Source organism: Bos javanicus, chromosome 24 (assembly GCF_032452875.1).
Source record: "Bos javanicus breed banteng chromosome 24, ARS-OSU_banteng_1.0, whole genome shotgun sequence".
In the NCBI taxonomy this organism is placed as follows: domain Eukaryota; kingdom Metazoa; phylum Chordata; class Mammalia; order Artiodactyla; family Bovidae; genus Bos; species Bos javanicus.
The window spans coordinates 42,309,268-42,327,356 of record NC_083891.1 but is presented as its reverse complement, the minus strand read 5'-3'; the positions used below and the strand labels follow the sequence as shown (position 1 = coordinate 42,327,356).

Here is an 18,089-nt window from a genome sequence, read left to right as displayed (position 1 = left end):
GTTGGGGCTCAAGTGCCACGGGTAGGATTTCTCCTCATCTGATATTTCCCCACGTTTACAAATTTCACTTTACATGTGACTTTTTTCCACAATACAAATAGCACTAATTCTGATATCATCAAGAGAGTGTGATGAATTTCACTACAAGCATAGGAGGCATTCCTCATCATCCCCAACAGTGACGGAGGCTGAGCTGTGCAGGGTTTCCTCCTCTCCACGTTTCTCACACGTGCACCCCTGCCCCCGCAGGGATGATGCTGCCCTCTCTGACCTCGTCCGTGTACTTCTTCGTGTTTCTGGGCCTGTGCACTTGGTGGTCCTGGTGCCGGACCTTCGACCCCTTGCTGTTCAGCTGTCTCTGCGTCCTGCTGGCCATCTTCACCGCGGGACACCTGATCGGACTCTATCTGTACCAGTTCCAGTTCTTCCAGGAAGCCGTTCCCCCCAACGACTACTATGCCAGGTAAGAGGCATTGCTGGACAATTTGATGATTCCGTAAGATAATCCTTGAGCCCTTGGGAGGATCCTACTGGGCCTGAGCATCTGATAAGTTTCTTCTGATGCCCACTGGTGAGTCAGCCGGGCTTTGGTGGGGATGGGGACACAGTCTCTGCCTTGATTGTATTGGCCACAGTCTGGAGGGAAGAGGTGTTGCTTCAGGTGGGGTCCTGCTGGGGTGAAGTGGAGGGAAGCTGCTGTTTGCAGCAAAGAGCAGATACATGGTCTCGGTTGAGGAAGGAGACCAGGGAGAATGTTTTACAGCAAAGAATAAGAAGAACATGTCAGAGCATCTGTGGGAGGGAGCTCCTGAGGGCAAACAGAGGACAAATTGAGGGTCAAAAAGAACTGAGTGACCATAAAAATGTAAAAGTAAAAACGCATGAGTCCATGGTGTGTGTGTGTGTGTGTGTGTGTGTGGATGAGCAAGAGAGAGAGAAAGGTGAGAGAGAGAGAGAGAGAGATTTTATGTGCTTCAGTTGAAGTTGACTATTATCCCAAAGTCTTATATGAAAATGAGAATTCAAGGTAAAGAACCCAGCATTTATTTTGACTTTTTGGAAGGAATTCTAGGCTGTTCTCAGTTAATGAGGGAAAACTCCTCCTTACAGGATGTCACTAGTTAATGCAGGGAAAGGAGTGCTAGAATTAGAAAAATACCATTTACCAATTCTTCATGAGATACTTAAATCTATTCACAAATTGAAACCATGACTTAAAGAAGTTTGTGGGATGAAGATTGTTTGCAAGGATGACAGAGTATAAGCTCGCTGATCATTTGCTAATTGCAAATGGAAAAGCCCCTTCTGGGGTAGTCAGCACCTTGACCAGTTGATCCAAACAAACTTTACCAGAGTGGGGTCCCTTGACCTTTCAGACTTCTAGGCTGGATGCAGTATGGGGAACGAGACATTGTATTGTTAAGGCTTTAGACCTAACCTCCAATTTCCAGGAAAAATAAGGGGCAGGAATGTGGTTTAATTGATTCCACAGGGAAGCAGTCATTAAATCCAGACTGTAGAATGTAAGGGAAGCGACCTGGTCTCTTAAAAAACCAGCATTCTGAAAAAGAAGTGTGTGTGGAGGGTGTGGGCAGAGACCGTCCTACTTCAAAGGAGAAGCAAGGAAGCCTGCAGACAGATGAGAAGCCCAACTCTGGATCACATCTCAGTTTAAGGACAAATCCTTTTGAAATTAAATGGGGAAATTTCAATATTCACTGGTTATTAGCTGATAGTATAGACTTCCTGTTAGTTCTTAGGTGCATGGTTGTATGTGGTTATCTGGGAAAATGTCATTGTTTTATAAGATACGGGGTGAATTCTTTAGGATTCAAGGACATGAAAAACAGAGGAGCCAAGACATGGAAACACCTATGTGTTTGTTGATGGACGAATGACAAAAGAAAGAATAGTATGCATATATAAGGAATGTTCTGTGGAAGGAAATGGCAACCCACTCCAGCATTTTTGCCTGGGAAATCATACGGACAGAGGAACCTGGCGGGCTACAGTCCATGGGGTCGCAAAGAGTTGGACACGACTGAGCAGCTAAGCGCAGCACACAGGGAGTGTTACTTGCCATGAAAAAGAAGGAAGTCCTGCTGTTTGCAACAACCTGGGTGAACCTGGAGGGCATTGTGCTGAGTGAAATAAGTCAGAGAAAGATGAATACTGTATGATCTCACCCCTTATGTGGAATCTAAACAGAAAGTCAAACCTAAAGAAACAGACAGTTGCTAAGTGCTGGAGGGTGGGGAGTGTAGGCAGAGGTGGAAAAAGGTACATCCTTTCAGGTATGAGATTAGTAACTCTGAGGATCTGTATACAGGGGCACTGTAGTAGTAGCAATGCATTGTAATAACATTGTACTGACATGTGCTGAGAATAGACCTTAAACCTTCATACCACAAACAAGAAAAGAAAAAGAGTAGCTATGTGAAGTGATTATTAACTTGATTGAGGTGCTATGCATCATTTTACAGTCTATGCTTATATCAAATCATCATGCTGTCCACTTTAAATATACTACAATTTCACATGTCAATTGTACCTCAATAAAGCTGGGGGGCACTGAGAAGTCTCTTTAATGATGTGGATTTACATAATATTTATTTCAAGCAGAAGTGGATAGATACAAAATTTCAGTGCAGACATTAGTTCTAGGCTAAGTGAGTCTTTTAGTTTCTTCTAGACATATAATTTTTGCTTTATTGAACACATAGAGAAAAATGATTTTACTGTTGCAAGATCGTTAGTTCCAGACTAAATGAATATTTCAGTTCTACTAGAAATTTAATTTTTTATTTTATTGAACACATAGAGCAAAAAGTTTTGCACTGTTGGACTTTTAAGGGATGATTTAATTGGAAATGTTAAGTTGTATACCTTCTATGGGGGTGTGGTCACTCCATATACCCCAATTTAAGGCTCTTTTCTGCCATCTAGAGACTGATAATAGGAAATACAAAGACTATTCTGAACCACCTTGAAAACACCTCTTCTGTAAAGGATCAGTTAGTAAATATTTCAGATTTTGCAGGCCCATGGTCTCTGTGACAATTCTTCCAAGAAGCCATTTTAGTGCAAAAGCAGCCCTGTACAAGATTTTAAGGTTTTGGCTAGGTTCTAGCAAAACTTTGTGGACACTGAACTTCGGATTTCAAAATATTTTCACATTTCATGAAATACTATTTTGATTTTTCCCAACCACTTAAAAATGTAAAAGCCATTATTAGCTCACTAGTTATAACAGGTGGTAAACCAGACTTGCCAACCAAGTGTGTGGATAATAGCAGTCCTAATAGTGTAATAACTTACCATCTTTATCTTTTATTGGGATTGCCTCAAACTTAAAATTATGGTTGTAAGTTATTATAGACACTTTGAAGATAATACCTTTAAAAAGTTTAAAAGCTTCATCGCCATACTCTTACAGAGTCATTAGAAGTTGGGTGGTTTATCAGAGTATAGATAGTTTGTGCTAAACAATGCAATATATATACACATATATACACATATGCATGTGTGTGTGTACACATACGTTTGCATGTGAGCTGCCTTGTTGTAGTTTCTTCCTCCATTAACTTGGTGAAAGTAGGACATTGCCTTCTAGCCTTTGAAAGCTTGGAAATTTACGTATTTTAAATGGTGGCTTTTTCTTAAGGCGTAATTTCAACGCATTGCTATCCACCAACTGAGCTGGCAGAAAACAAACTGCAAACAAGCAGGAAGAAAAAGTCATCCTGCGTGGGCGTTTGTCACAAATTTCATAACCACAGAGACTCCAGTCCATGTATCTAGCTTCGGATGTGGCTGTCCTCAAAACAATCCAAGTCGTTTTTGTCTTCTTGTAAGCTTTCAAATAGGCTTTCTGGTGAAGGTTAGCTTTATTTTTAGAATATATTTAGAATACTTTTAGAAATATTGAATTGATTTGTTTATCATTAGGATGCTTTTTGGTGATTGTTTGGGAAAGTGTAAAAAAGAATCAGGAAAAACACTTAAAAAAATAATCCTAACTCCCAGAAATACTGTTCATTTTCGGTCTGTATTCTCCCAGTGCTTTTCCTGTGCATAAATGTGCTTTTTACAAGCAGACTTTGAACCATGATGCTTGACTGTTGCACAGCATGGTGCACAGGATGTTCTGTAACTTGCTCTGTGCAACTTCTGCATCTCTTCATGTCATGAAATGTTCCTTTAAAGTGTGATTTTTCATGGACTGCAAAGCTTTTGATTGTGTTTGACTGTGTAGCTGTGCTATAATGTAGTCAGTCCTTGATTTCTGACCCAGGAGATTTAGATTCTTCATTTTTGCTCTCTTGAGCATCCGTTACTTATGAACTTAGGAAAAACTCGTAATGAGCGGAAGCAGCCCCAGGGTCCCTCAGCTGCGTGGGAGCCTCTGCCGGGCTGGCTAGTGCTCTGCTCTGCGGGAGGGCATGGAGGTTTCCCTGGTCCTGGGACCACACGATATTACTCCACAGGTCTTCACGCAGGTGTTGTGACCTGAAATCCGGCTCCTGTGTGGAGCACGCCTCTGCGGGCTTGTGTTTCTCTAGGGTGATGTCTTCTTTCAACCCAGGGGTCCCAAGAGATCATATGATTCCTTCCAACTCCACTCGCAACTGGGTAGAGCTCCTCAAAGGTTATAGCCAGGGAAGCCCGTGGAGCAGGTGGAGGGACCAGAAGTGGACAGGGCAGATGGGAGACGGGGAGGACATAGACAAGGGGCAGGGAGGAGGGCTGCCCCGGGAAAAGTTAGTGATTCCCACCTGTTTGTGCACAGAACTGTCCAAATTCTCCAAAACAAAGTTCAGGGCTCTTTTCTGATAGTTATGAGCTTACCTATGGGAAGGTTGGGCTTCCGTGGTGGCTCTGAAGGTAAAGAATCTGCCTGCAATGTGGGAGAGTAGGGTTCAATCCCTAGGTTGGGAAGATCCCTTGGAGAAGGAAATGGCTACCCATTCCAGTATTCTTGCCTGGAGAGTCCCATGGACAGAGGAGCCTGGCTGGCCACAGTCCATAGGGTCACAAACAGTAGGACGTGACGTGATGGGAAGGTTAAGGCAGAGTGAGAGTAGGATATGAGACACTGGAGTATATGGTTCACATGGTTATAAACCATAAAAAATTCAGTGCCCCCTCTTGTGAAGTTGATCCAGCACAATAAAGCTTTAAAGCTAATCCACATAACTTACAAAAGACAGATAGCATACCACTCAGCACAGTTTGTTTAATGGAATAGAGCCCAGTTCCAACATATCCTGGCAGGTCTCCCTAAGGAAAATGGCAGACTAAACAAAATTTGGCTTAGCTAATCCCAAGTATGGGACTTTCCAAAGGTTTTGTGTTTCCTCGGGAATTTCTGTAGACAGCAAACACCTTACATTTTGAAGGCCAGGAGGCAAGGGTCAGCGTTCAGAGTCCTCACCTGGGTTCCTCTCTGTGATAAAGCCACCAGTCCCAGCCAGCTTGTGTCCTGTGGGTTTTCTGCACGGAAGGTGTGGGATGTGCGCTGTGGAGGACGGGACCGAGGCAGGTGGACCTGACTTGCTCTGTGGTGTCCTTGAATGTGAGCTGAAATGTGTTGAATGCTGTAAACAAACATTTACTCACTGGTGACTTTACAAAAAGCCAGTTTTAATTTTGTCAGCTCACTGTTGACTGTTCCCTTGCAAAGATGACACTGCGAGTAATTCTGAGGTGAACTCATGTAAAAACAGTCCTGGGCAAAGGGTGGGGGTGGTGGGGGCGGTCCTTGTTTTCTCACCAAAGTTATCTGGACAATCGCAGCAAACATTCCGACGTGGGCCAGGTGGAGGGCTTGGCTGGGGAGTCAGCGTCTACGGTTTTCGCAGTCACGACTGAGCGTGATGGAACCTGTAGGTTTTCTTCTGTGTGTCATGAATACTTGTGCATGGTGAGCACTCATATAGGGGTGACTGAATAGCCCTCAGAGTCGCCTCTCCTCATCTCTGACTGGCTGTCATTCCAACCTCTGCATTTTCTCTGCGTCAGTCACAGTCACTTTCTCTATACTGCAAGGCTTGGACTTCTTTGCTCAAATTCATTTTGTTGTTTTGCTGCTTTTTTTTTTTCACCTTAGATCCTGCAATTTGAAAATGAACAAGAATTGTGGGAAGGAATGGGAGAGATTCAGGCCATTCCCTGTGGAGGCAGCATTCTCTGTTAAATAAATACACAACTTGTCCCATGTCGCCCTTTCCATGTCCTGTTTCAACAAATCACAATAAGCAAATGCACTTTGTTTAGTGAAGGAAAGACATGTCTATTCCAGTGTTAAAACAGTATAAGAAAGAAAAGCCAAAGCCTCAAACTTCAGCAATATTTAACCATTCTGTAACACATAAGAAGAATGAAAAAAAAACATGAAAAGTACAGTATTATTTATTATATTTATCCCATTCGTACACTGGTCATTAAAATGTCAGTAATGGCTGGAAGAAGCACAAGCTGGAATCAAGATTGCCGGGAGAAATAGCAATAACCTCAGATATGCAGATGACACCACCCTTATGGCAGAAAGTGAAGAGGAACTAAAAAGCCTCTTGATGAAAGTGAAAGACGAGAGTGAAAAAGTTGGCTTAAAGCTCAACATTCAGAAAACGAAGATCATGGCATCCAATCCCATCACTTCATGGGAAATAGATGGGGAAACAGTGGAAACAGTGTCAGACTTTATTTTGGGGGGCTCCAAAATCACTGCAGATGGTGACTGCAGGCATGAAATTAAAAGACTCTTACTCCTTGGAAGGAAAGTTATGACCAACCTAGAAAGCATATTAAAAAGCAGAGACATTACTTTGCTAACAAAGGTCCATGTAGTCAAGGCTATGATTTTTCCAGTGGTCATGTATGGATGTGAGAGTTGGACTGTGAAGAAAGCTGAGCACCGAAGAATTGATGCTTTTGAACTGTGGTGTTGGAGAAGACTCTTGAGAGTCCCTTGGACTGCAAGGAGATCCAACCAGTCCCTTCTAAAGGATATCAGTCCTGGGTGTTCTTTGGAAGGATTGATGCTGAAGCTGAAACTCCAATCCTTTGGCCACCTCATGCGAAGAGTTGACTCATTGGAAAAGACTCTGATGCTGTGAGGGATTGGGGGCAGGAGGAGAAGGGGATGACAGAGGATGAGATGGCTGGATGGCATCACCAACTCGATGGACATGAGTTTGGGTGAACTCCGGGAGTTGGTGATGGACAGGGAGGCCTGGCGTGCTGCAGTTCATGGGGTCACAAAGATTTGGACACGACTGAGCGACTGAACTGAACTGAATGTGTCAGGAGTCATAATGACCCTGATGCTGTGTCTTTTTCTTCTAGTTTCGAGAAGCCAATGGGCTCCTAGAAAGTGACAGAATGCAGTCACTTTTGTGCTGTGTCTGGTGCCGTTGGCTTTGCAGGTGCTTGTCTAATGTGGCTTGTTCTAGTGCGTTTGCAGCCTTACTGGGACAGCCACGGTGCTGCCTCCTCATCAGAGCCGTCTTAGCCTAGCTAATGGAAACAGCACAGAAAGACAAAATTGTTCTTAATGGAGGCAGGTTGGTGAGAACTTCATCTGAAAGCAGTCCAGTGTGGGGAAAATTAATGTCAAGCAGGTCATTTTCACGCTGAGGAATGTAAATGAACCTGTGGTTAACACTTCCCCTTTTTGTTAAGGGTGTCACCACCAGGGAGTCAATGCTTTAGTTTGCCCAGTTGGTAGGTGACATAACAGCAACCAAACTCTTGTTTCTTTTTGGATTAAGTGACTGACCTCAGACCCACTTTATCTGTGCTCATCTAAACGGCAAAAACTGGGAACAAAGAGAAACAAATTGAATTTCCACAGAGAAATGGAAAATCAATAGAATGTAAATACTTGACCCTCAAGTCCATTCGGGAAATCTCCACAACCTGATGGTCACCTGGGGCCGTGAGTGGGTGTGGTGTTGACCCAAGACCCCTGGGAAAGGGGGGTCCCTGGCTGGGGTGTCACCCTGCCACCCAAGTGACACCTGGCATCGTGTTTAAAGTAGCCACTGCCCCTGACCAGGCAGACGAGCCTCCACACTGGACGTCTGTCCAACCTGAACCTGAAACCTCCCAGCCTGGGCTTCTGGAGGTGCACCCTGGACCAGCTGTGTCTCGCCTTTGCTCTTGAGCATGCCTCTCAGGAAGGGTCTTCTTCCAGTGTCCAGGAAGGACCCACCATTTCCTGTGACCTGGTTTCCTTGCTGACCTGGAGGGCAGTCAAGCTCTGGAGCTTTCACAGAGCAGCTCACCTGCATGGATTACCGCAAGGCAGGACCTTTCTGCCCAAGTGCTGTCCCTGCTCTCAAGGATAAAATGTAGCCCAGTGAAGCTTGCCAGGTGAAAAGATGACTCGTTCTACTTTTAATCTTTCAGAATATGAAGAGGAATAGAGATCAGGCAGCATTGGCAGTTATTTTTTTTCTACATTTGCTCCAAATGATTAGTATTAATGAACATATTACAAACTAAGCCTGGATGGTACATTTAAGTGCTTTCAACTTTAAAAATTAATAGCAAATTAATGATGGTAAAAGTTCTTGTGGTGGGAAGATGGACTAATCCTTCAAGTTAAAATAACAGCTGATGAAAAATTAAAGCGATCTTTTAAGAAAGGGCATTTTGGAACGAAACAATTATTTTGCTATCAAACGTTTTGTTGGAAAGTGTGACCATCTTGTTTATTAGAGCTAAGATTCTCATTCATGGATTGGACTTTAATTCAATGCAGTAACACCTAGTTAATTTTTTAGACTGTAGATAAGCCAATTTGGCTGACTTGCAAAGCATTTTGAGGACAAATATACAGAAGGATGTTGCTTCATAACTGCTTGGCTTTCTGAAGTTCAGAATGTTACTTATGCAGTAACTGTGGCTGTTGTTGTCTGCATTTTTTTCTTTTTCCAAACTTTAAACTTTTTATTTTGTATGAGTGTAGCCGATTAACAATGTGGTAGTTTCAGTTGAACAGGAATCAGCCATACATATACATGTATCCTTTCTCCCCCAAAGCCCCTCCAATCCAGGCTGCCACATAACATTGAGCAGAGTTCATGTCTGTATAGTAGGTCCTTGTTGGTTATCCATTTTAAATATAGCAGTGTGTTCATTTTAGTTCTAAACAAACTGACCCAGAAGTAAGAGGTTAGCTCTGGAAATGGGAACTGAGAGGCTTTGATTTTTCTTTTCAGAGTTTCTCTAAAGAAGCTTTTTTTCCTGAGAAAACTTAACAGTGGTTTTCATAAAGTTGCTAGTTATTCATTTTTGGTGGAAGTAGTATAATTGTTTTTCTTAACAGCTTTTTTGATGTATAATTGATATGAAATAAACTGGATAATTTAAAGCTTACAGTTTGATCAGTTTTGACATAATCATACCCATGAAACCATCACCATAATTAAGGGAATGAATATACCCATCTGTCCCAAGAGCTCCATCATCCCCTTGGTAATTTCTCTCCTGTCTTCATCCTCCTTCATCCCATCCCCAGGTAAACTCTGATGGCTCTCCCTGACTTGATTAGAGTAAATTTTCTAGGACTTTCTATAAACAAAATAATGTAGTATGTACTTTTAAACATTACTGTTGCTATTATTATTGTTATAATTAATACTATTATTATCCTGGGTGGGGGCAGGAGGCAGGTCTCATTTTGCAGTGTGAAAGTTCATTTCTTTTTTCATCCTCTTTTAGTAGAGTCAATCTGTTTAAATTTGGGCATTCTGATTGTTGTGTAGAGGCAATTCATTGTGGTTTTAATTTAATGCATTTCCCTAGTGACTAATGAGGCTGAGGATCTTTTTCATGAGCTGATTTTACATTCATGTATCTTTCTAATGAAGTGTCTGTTAAAATATTTTACCCATTCTTATTTGTTTTTTAAAATTTATTTTTAATTGAGGGGAAATTGCTTTACAATGTTGTGTTGACTTCTGCCGTACAACAATGAGGATCAGCCGTAATTACACATGTATCACCTTCCTCTTGAGCCTCCCTCCCCTCCCCCCATTCCACCCCTCTAGGTCATCACAGAGTGCCAGGCCGGATTCCTTGTGTTTTATAGGAACTTCTCACTAGCTATCTATTTTACACACACGTGCATGTTGAGTCGCTTCAGTCATGTCCAACTCTTTGCAATGCTATGGACTGTATGTCGATGCTACTTTCTCTTCATCACACTCTCTTCAGATCGTATAAATCTTTCACCTTTTACCCATTTTTAAAAATTACGTTAACTTTGTTTTCTTACAGTTGAGTTCTGACAGTTGTTTAGGACACGAATCATTTATCAGGTATCAGTTCAGTTCAGTTTCAGTTCAGTCGCTCAGTCGTGTCCGACTCTTTGCAACCCCATGAATCTCAGCACGCCAGGCCTCCCTGTCCATCACCAACTCCCAGAGTTTACTCAGACTCACGTCCGAGTCAGTGATGCCATCCAGCCATCTCATCCTCTGTCGTCCCCTTCTCCTCCTGGCCCCAATCCCTCCCAGCATCAGAGTCTTTTCCAATGAGTCAACTCCTTGCATCAGGTGGCCAAAGTACTGGAGTTTCAGCTTTAGCATCAGTCCTTCCAAAGAAATCCCAGGGCTGATCTCCTTCAGAATGGACTGGTTGCATCTCCTTGCAGTCCAAGGGACTCTCAAGAGTCTTCTCCAACACCACAGTTCAAAAGCATCAATTCTTCGGTGCTCAGCCTTCTTCACAGTCCAACTCTCACATCCATACGTTACCACAGGAAAAACCATAGCCTTGACTAGACGGACCTTTGTTGGCAAAGTAATGTCTCTGCTTTTGAATATGCTATCTAGGTTGGTCATAACTTTCCTTCCAAGGAGTAAGTGTCTCTTAATTTCATGGCTGCAGTCACCATCACCAACATATCAGGTATATGTTTCTGCAAATATTTCCCAAGTCTATGGGTTATCATCCTTTTACTAGTGTCTTTGCAAGAGCAGAGTTTTTAGTTTTGATGAAATACACTTCATAGTTGTTCTTTTGTGAATCATACTTTTGGTGTGGTAGTTAAGAATTATTTGCCAAGCCCAAATTCACAAACATTTCCTCTATACCTTCTTCTTAGAGTTTGTTTTGCTTTTGGTGTTAAGTAGTCCAGAATCATTTATTGAAATGACTGTGTTTTCTTTTGCATCTGTTGAAAATCGTGACCATGATTATGTGGTTGGGTTTATATATAGACTATTCTATACAATTTGTCTCTTCATCTTTATGTCACTGTCTTGATTACTTGTAGCTTGATAATGTCTTGAATTTAAGCAGTGTCAGACTTTCTTTTTTCTTTTCTTTTTTTTCTTTTAATTTGAAGTTGTTTAAGCTATTCTAAGCCCTTTATGTTTCCATATGAATTTTAAATCAGTTTGTTGATGTCTATAGCAAAGCCTGCTGGGATTGAATTTGTATGACAGAAGAGTTGGTGTTGAATTGTTTATTATTATTTTTAAATTTTTCCTTAAGAAGAATTCACTTATGAAACTATGTGAGTCTGAAATTTTCTTAATGGGAAGATATTTAAGCACAGATTCAATTTCTCTAACAAATATAAGATTCTCAGGTTATTTCTTCTTGAATGCGTTTTAGTAATTTGTGTCTTTCAAGGAATTTTCCTTTGCATGTAATATGTCAAATTTATTAGCATAAAGTTGCTAATAATGTTGAGTTTGTTTTCTTTTGAGTATTTGTAGAATCAGTAATGATGTTATTTAATTTGTTGCAGAGAATAATTACTGAATTTATTCAGAGAATTTGTACTTTTTCCCCTATTTAGTCCACATGTCCACATTTCCGTCTATGATTATTTTTCTTCTGCATAAAATAATTTTTCACATTTTTTGTAGTGCACTTTCTGGTGATAGATAGTTTTGCTGGGTATAGAATTCTAGAGTAATAGCTTTTATTTTGCTACTTTAAAGATGTTCCCTCACTGTCTTCTCACTTGTGTTGTGTCTGACAATAAATCTGAAGTTACTATTATTATTACTTTATATATTAATATTGATGGAAAATTGCACTCACCTTCCTGATAACTGATTCCCTGAATTAAAAAAAAAAAAAGAAGAAACAAACAAAAAAACCCAGCTCTAACATCCATTCCATGATTCATTGGGTTTGAAACTGATTAACGTTACCATATTTCCATGATACGTGTCCATTAAAATATATTCATGTTTTCCTAAAATAGAAAATTCCCAAGAATGGGAAAAGCTTATACTTTTTGTTGCATCACATTACAAGGACACTTCATGGAAAGCTATTTCCTATGATGTAAACCTGAGAAACATAGGGCTTTATCCCAGAAAACACAGAAGCATTTTATGTGGACTTAAAAGGAGAAGATCTGGGCTTTAGCTAGATTTCTTCCAATTGTTTCCTTTTCTAGATGTTTGCTTCTTCCTGGAGTAACTTACGCTACAACTTTTCTTACAGAAGAGTTCTTGCTTTCCCTGTTTGAGCATGCCTCCATAGATGAATTATCCAATCTTTTTCCTTCTATATCTCTGACCTTTCTGACACTAAATGAAACTCCTTGGTCACTAGTTTGCAGGTTTCTCTTTCGTGACCTTCAGATAAATTAAAATGTAAGAGCCAGCAATTGGCTACTCCACTGGGGAGTGAGATCCCTCCCATGGGGTCAGTGAGGTGCCCCTGTGCCCTTCAGAGGTAATGCCTGCTGCTCTGATGCTCAGAAAGGGGTGGCACAAATCACCGCTCTGCACCCACCATCCAGGCAAAGCAGTTCCATAGAAGGAAAACTTGATAACCACCTTCCAAAGGATGAACAGCTCAGAGCACATTTCCTAAAATCATTCCACCATATTTGAATAGTTTCCCACCATCATGAATTCTCTATGATGACAGGGATAGTATCGTATTTGTTTGCACATCCTTGACAATAACTATAATGCTCAATAGACTCAGGACTCAGCACTTAAAAGGACAAATTTACTAAATGTGTCCTGTAGTGAAATCTTCCTATGACTAATGCCCTTTCCTGAGGGTTTCCTGATACCCTTGGGGTTTTCCTATTTCACCACTTACTGCACCTGAGAAATGGAGTGGTGTGATTTGAAGCCAGCAGACCTGAATACATAAGCCCTACCACATACAAACCTTTGTATTCATTTGTGCCTCAATCTACATGTATAATGGAGCCAATAGCAGATCCTCAGCAGAGCTGGCCTCAGACATTCAACATAGTGCCTGATTTATCAGCGGAACTGCAGAGTTGGCTTGGGTCTCCTTTCTGCCTTTGTAACGTCATTGGTTATTAACTATGTAGGGCTTATTCAAATCCATGCTTACATTATAGCTACTTCCTGTGCTCCCAACACGGAAGGATGCATGTTTTAGGGGCCGAACTTGGTCTTGTCATGAGAAGCCATTTGGGATGACCAACTGGTCCTGGGAATCCTGGTTCTGACTCATTTCTACATTGCTCTCAGAGATGAAAATGTGTTTAGACACAGAAAATAGGCCATAAATCTATAACATTCATAGCATATAAATGTTCTTGAGATGTGGCATCATCTCAAGTAGGGTAGTGGGCCTTTAATGGTGAAATGGCAAGGAACTTCCACATGGCCTCAGTGTGTTCATTAGCTGTCCCCCTTCTGAAGACAACACACCTTCTACCTGTGCAAAATTGTCCCATGGACAGAATGCTTTTATTATAAGGCAGCGTTCCGCGCATGTAGGGTTAAGCCCAATTACAACAACCTGGCAGACCGTTAAGACACACGTGTGCCAAAAAGGACTTCAAAAGCGTGATACAGAGCCCAGGGGACTCCATGCAAAGTTTTTCCAAGCTTAAGAAAACAATGTTGTGCGGAAACTGTCAAACTCCAGTTTCTCAAAAATGTCTATGGGTTTGGCATGGAAATGTGTTTAAAGCATAAGTAGGAAACTAATGAAAAAAGACGTTAAACATTGGCTGTTTTTCATATGATGCAATACAGAGGGGAGGGTGGTTGGAAGCCAGAGTAGCAAGACCACGTGTGTAAAAGTGGTCTGTCTTCACCCACATGGGCTGCTGTAAGGACAGGGGAGCATCTTGCTGGGAGGACCACTGAGAGCTAGATTCAGTCTCCTTCCAGCAAAGTCATTTGTCGAACTTTGAGGAAATGCCTTCAGGGGAGTGGAAGCACAAACCTCATTTTCTGTGGACATCTGACCTGCCTTGCCTTCTTGACAGTGTTCCCTTGCTTTTATTCATGTGTAAAACTAATTCTGTTTCCCACCTGCCAGCAGTTAGATTTTTGGCCTTTACTTGTGCTCACTGCACCATGGGGTTTTGGAGGAGGAGGTTCTGTCCCCATCTGCTGGTGGCCCCCCATTCTGAAGGGCCGTCCCCCCCACACCTGCCCCGCCCTGTGACCCCATAATGCAGGGTGCTGGACACACCAAGCCACAGTACAATTAAATTGTGAATAACAATGATAGAGAAAAATAGTAACAGCATCACAATAGAAAGTACATCTTGTGAAAGGGAATTACAGACTTCTCACCAGAAATTATACTGGTCTAAATGCAAGAGGACAACATCCTTCACATTCTCCTGGAAAAAAAAAAAATCAAGGTGTGATTTTATATCTAAAGGTATATATGGAAAAACATAAAGGTCACATAAAGATGTTCTTAGGTGGAACTTTATCAACCTAACAGAAGCAGAAGATATGAAGAAGAGATGGCAAGAATACACAGAAGAACTGTACAAAAAAGATCTGCATGACCCAGATAATCACAATGGTGTGATCACTGACCTAGAGCCAGGCATCCTGGAATGTGAAGTCAAGTGGACCTTAGAAAGCATCACTATGAACAAAGCTAGTGGAGGTGATGGAATTCCAGTTGAGCTATTCCAAATCCTGAAGGATGATGCTGTGAAAGTGCTGCACTCAATATGGCAGCAAATTTGGAAAACTCAGCAGTGGCCACAGGACTGGAAAAGGTCAGTTTTCATTCCAATCCCAAAGAAAGGCAATGCCAAAGAATGCTCAAACTATCACACAATTGCACTCATCTCACATGCTAGTAAAGTAATGCTCAAAATTCTCCAAGCCAGGCTTCAGCAATATGTGAACCGTGAACTTCCTGATGTTCAAGCTGGTTTTAGAAAAGGCAGAGGAACCAGAGTTCAAATTGCCAACATCTGCTGGATCATGGAAAAAGCAAGAGAGTTCCAGAAAAGCATCTATTTCTGCTTTATTGACTATGCCAAAGCCTTTGACTGTGTGGATCACAATAAACTGTGGAAAATTCTGAAAGAGATGGGAATACCAGACCACCTGACCTGCCTCTTGAGAAATTTGTATGCAGGTCAGGAAGCAACAGTTAGAACTGGACATGGAACAACAGACTGGTTCCAAATAGGAAAAGGAGTTCGTCAAGGCTGTATATTGTCACCCTGTTTATTTAACTTATATGCAGAGTACATCATGAGAAACGCTGGGCTGGAAGAAACACAAACTGGAATAAAGACTGCCGGGAGAAATATCAGTAACCTCAGATATGCAGATGACACCACCCTTATGGCAGAAAGTGAAGAGGAATTCAAAAGCCTCTTGATGAAAGTGAAAGTGGAGAGTGAAAAAGTTGGCTTAAAGCTCAACATTCAGAAAACGAAGATCATGGCATCTGGTCCCATCACTTCATGGGAAATAGATGGGGAAACAGTGGAAACAGTGTCAGACTTTATTTTGGGGGGCTCCAAAATCACTGCAGATGGTGACTGTAGCCATGAAATTAAAAGATGCTTACTCCTTGGAAGGAAAGTTATGACCAATCTAGATAGCTTATTCAAAAGCAGAGACATTACTTTACCAACAAAGGTTCGTCTAGTCAAGGCTATGGTTTTTCCTTTGGTCATGTATGGATGTGAGAGTTGGACTGTGAAGAAAGCTGAGCACCGAAGAATTGATGCTTTTGAACTGTGGTGTTGGAGAAGACTCTTGAAGAGTCCCTTGGACTGCAAGGAGATCCAACCAGTCCATTCTGAAGGAGATCAGCCCTGGGATTTCTTTGGAAGGAATGATGCTAAAGCTGAAACTCCAGTACTTTGGCCACCTCATGCGAAGAGTTGACTCATTGGAAAAGACTCTGATGCTGGGAGAGAATGGGGACAAGAGGAGAAGGGGATGACAGAGGATGAGATGGCTGGATGGCATCACTGACTCAATGGATGTGAGTCTGGGTGAACTCTGGGAGTTGGTGATGGACAGGGAGGCCTGGCGTGCTGCGATTCATGGGGTCGCAAAGAGACGGACACGACTGAGCGACTGATCTGATCTAATCTGATCTAGGTGAAACTGAGGGTGTTTGGCACCAGCAGATCTTCATGACACATGGATATATATATTTTAATATTAAACAGTGTTTTGCAGACTAAAGAAAGTGATTTTGGTAAAAACTTGGAGTTACAAATAAAAAGCTCCTGAAATAAGATTCACCTCTTGACTATTTCTTCGTGAAGTTTTGTGAAGATATTGTGTCAACTGGTTAGTGAGGGAGTATTTGATTGGAGAATATGCCTCCAGGTGTCTGTGTGAAGGGCTCAGATCATAAAGATCTCTGAGCTCTTGAAAGAAAAGGCTAAATTAAAAGTATAGTGTCTAAGGTCACGCTCAGAAGGATGGCTCCATCAAAAAACTTGAAAGATGGCAGTGATGTACATAAATTGGAGCCCTGGGCACTGTTGGTGGGAACATAAACTGATTGTAGCCACTGTGGAAAACAGTACAGTGGTTCCTCAAACAAGTAAAGAGAGACCTACCATATGCTCCAACAATTCTACTTCTGGGTATATGGCCCAAAATATCAAAAGTGGGATCTTAAAAAGGTATTTGTACACCTGTGTTCATGGCAACTTATAATAGCCAAAAGGTATAAGTCTCCATCTTTGGAGAAATGGATAAAGAAAATGTGATCCATCCATACAATGGAATATTATTCAGCCTTCAAAAGGAAAGAAATTCTGACACCTGCTACACCAGTGAATGAACCTTGGGAACATTATGCTGAGTGAAAAAAACAGTCACTAAAGAACAGATACTGAATGATTCCACTTAGAGTCTACCAAGTGCGTGGCATAATCATCCTGATGGAGAGAGAAGGTAGGATGGTGGTGACCAAGAGCTGAGGGGGAAGATGGATGGGGTTTTAGTGTTTAATGGGGACAGGGTTTTAGTTTTGCAAGATGACCAGTTTAGAGATTGGTTGTATGACAGTGTGAATTCAGTTAATACCCCTGTACTGTACATTTAAAAATGTAAGATGATAGATTCTGTGTTACATGTGAGATCCATATAGGAGATTGAAAGGAGAAAGTCACTCAGTCGTGTCCGACTCTTTGCAACCCATGGACTATACAATCCATGGAATTCTCCAGGCCAGAATACTAGAGTGGGTAGCTGTTCCCTTCTCCAGGGCACCTTCCCAACCCAGGGTATGTTATCTGTATTTTACCACAATTTAATGTTTTAAAGTGGGGTGTTATTTTCAGTATTATGTATTTCCTGCAAATGGCTGGGTTTCTGTATTACCAGAGACCAGCAGATATGATCTGGAGTGAACTTGAAAACAGGTGGAGGTTTTATAAATCTGCCAACATGTGTGAGGAGAAACAAACACCCAGCCAAGTCATAACCACCACGTGCTGTCAAATGTTGGGAGTGCTTTGGAAGGGAGAAAATCACAAAGCAAGGGCTCCATGGAGAGTGGAGAGACAGTTGTGCTCCCGGCCAAGAAGGAGGAGGAAGAGAAGCAGGAATCTGATAGGAGTCGGGGTGGGGATGGTCACTAATATCGCCCTGGCCTCATGATAATAACTGCAATATCTCTCAGAGGTTTTACAAGTGGAGAATTCATAGTCTTGGAAAACCTTAGAGCAGCGAAAATGGGACATCAAAGTCAAAGGAAGTTCACATGTAAAAGCTACAAATGATTGAAAGATTCCATTCCAGGGAGACTCACTTGACATGTAAATGTTTCATTCACTTAGTAGAGTCATTTCTGAGAAAAAAATTCATATAAAATGAAATTCT

The 18,089-nt window shown here is 41.7% G+C and overlaps 1 protein-coding gene across 3 annotated transcripts in view; it reads left to right on the top strand.

The window, feature by feature from the left end:
• Positions 1–18,089, top strand: part of PIEZO2 (piezo type mechanosensitive ion channel component 2) — a 252,316-nt gene that overhangs the window by 150,063 nt on the left and 84,164 nt on the right. For all 3 annotated transcript variants that reach the window (XM_061399951.1, XM_061399953.1, XM_061399952.1), the window contains exon 7: positions 250–463. In XM_061399951.1, the coding sequence (XP_061255935.1) occupies positions 250–463 (214 nt within the window). The remainder of the gene's footprint in view (positions 1–249; positions 464–18,089) is intronic.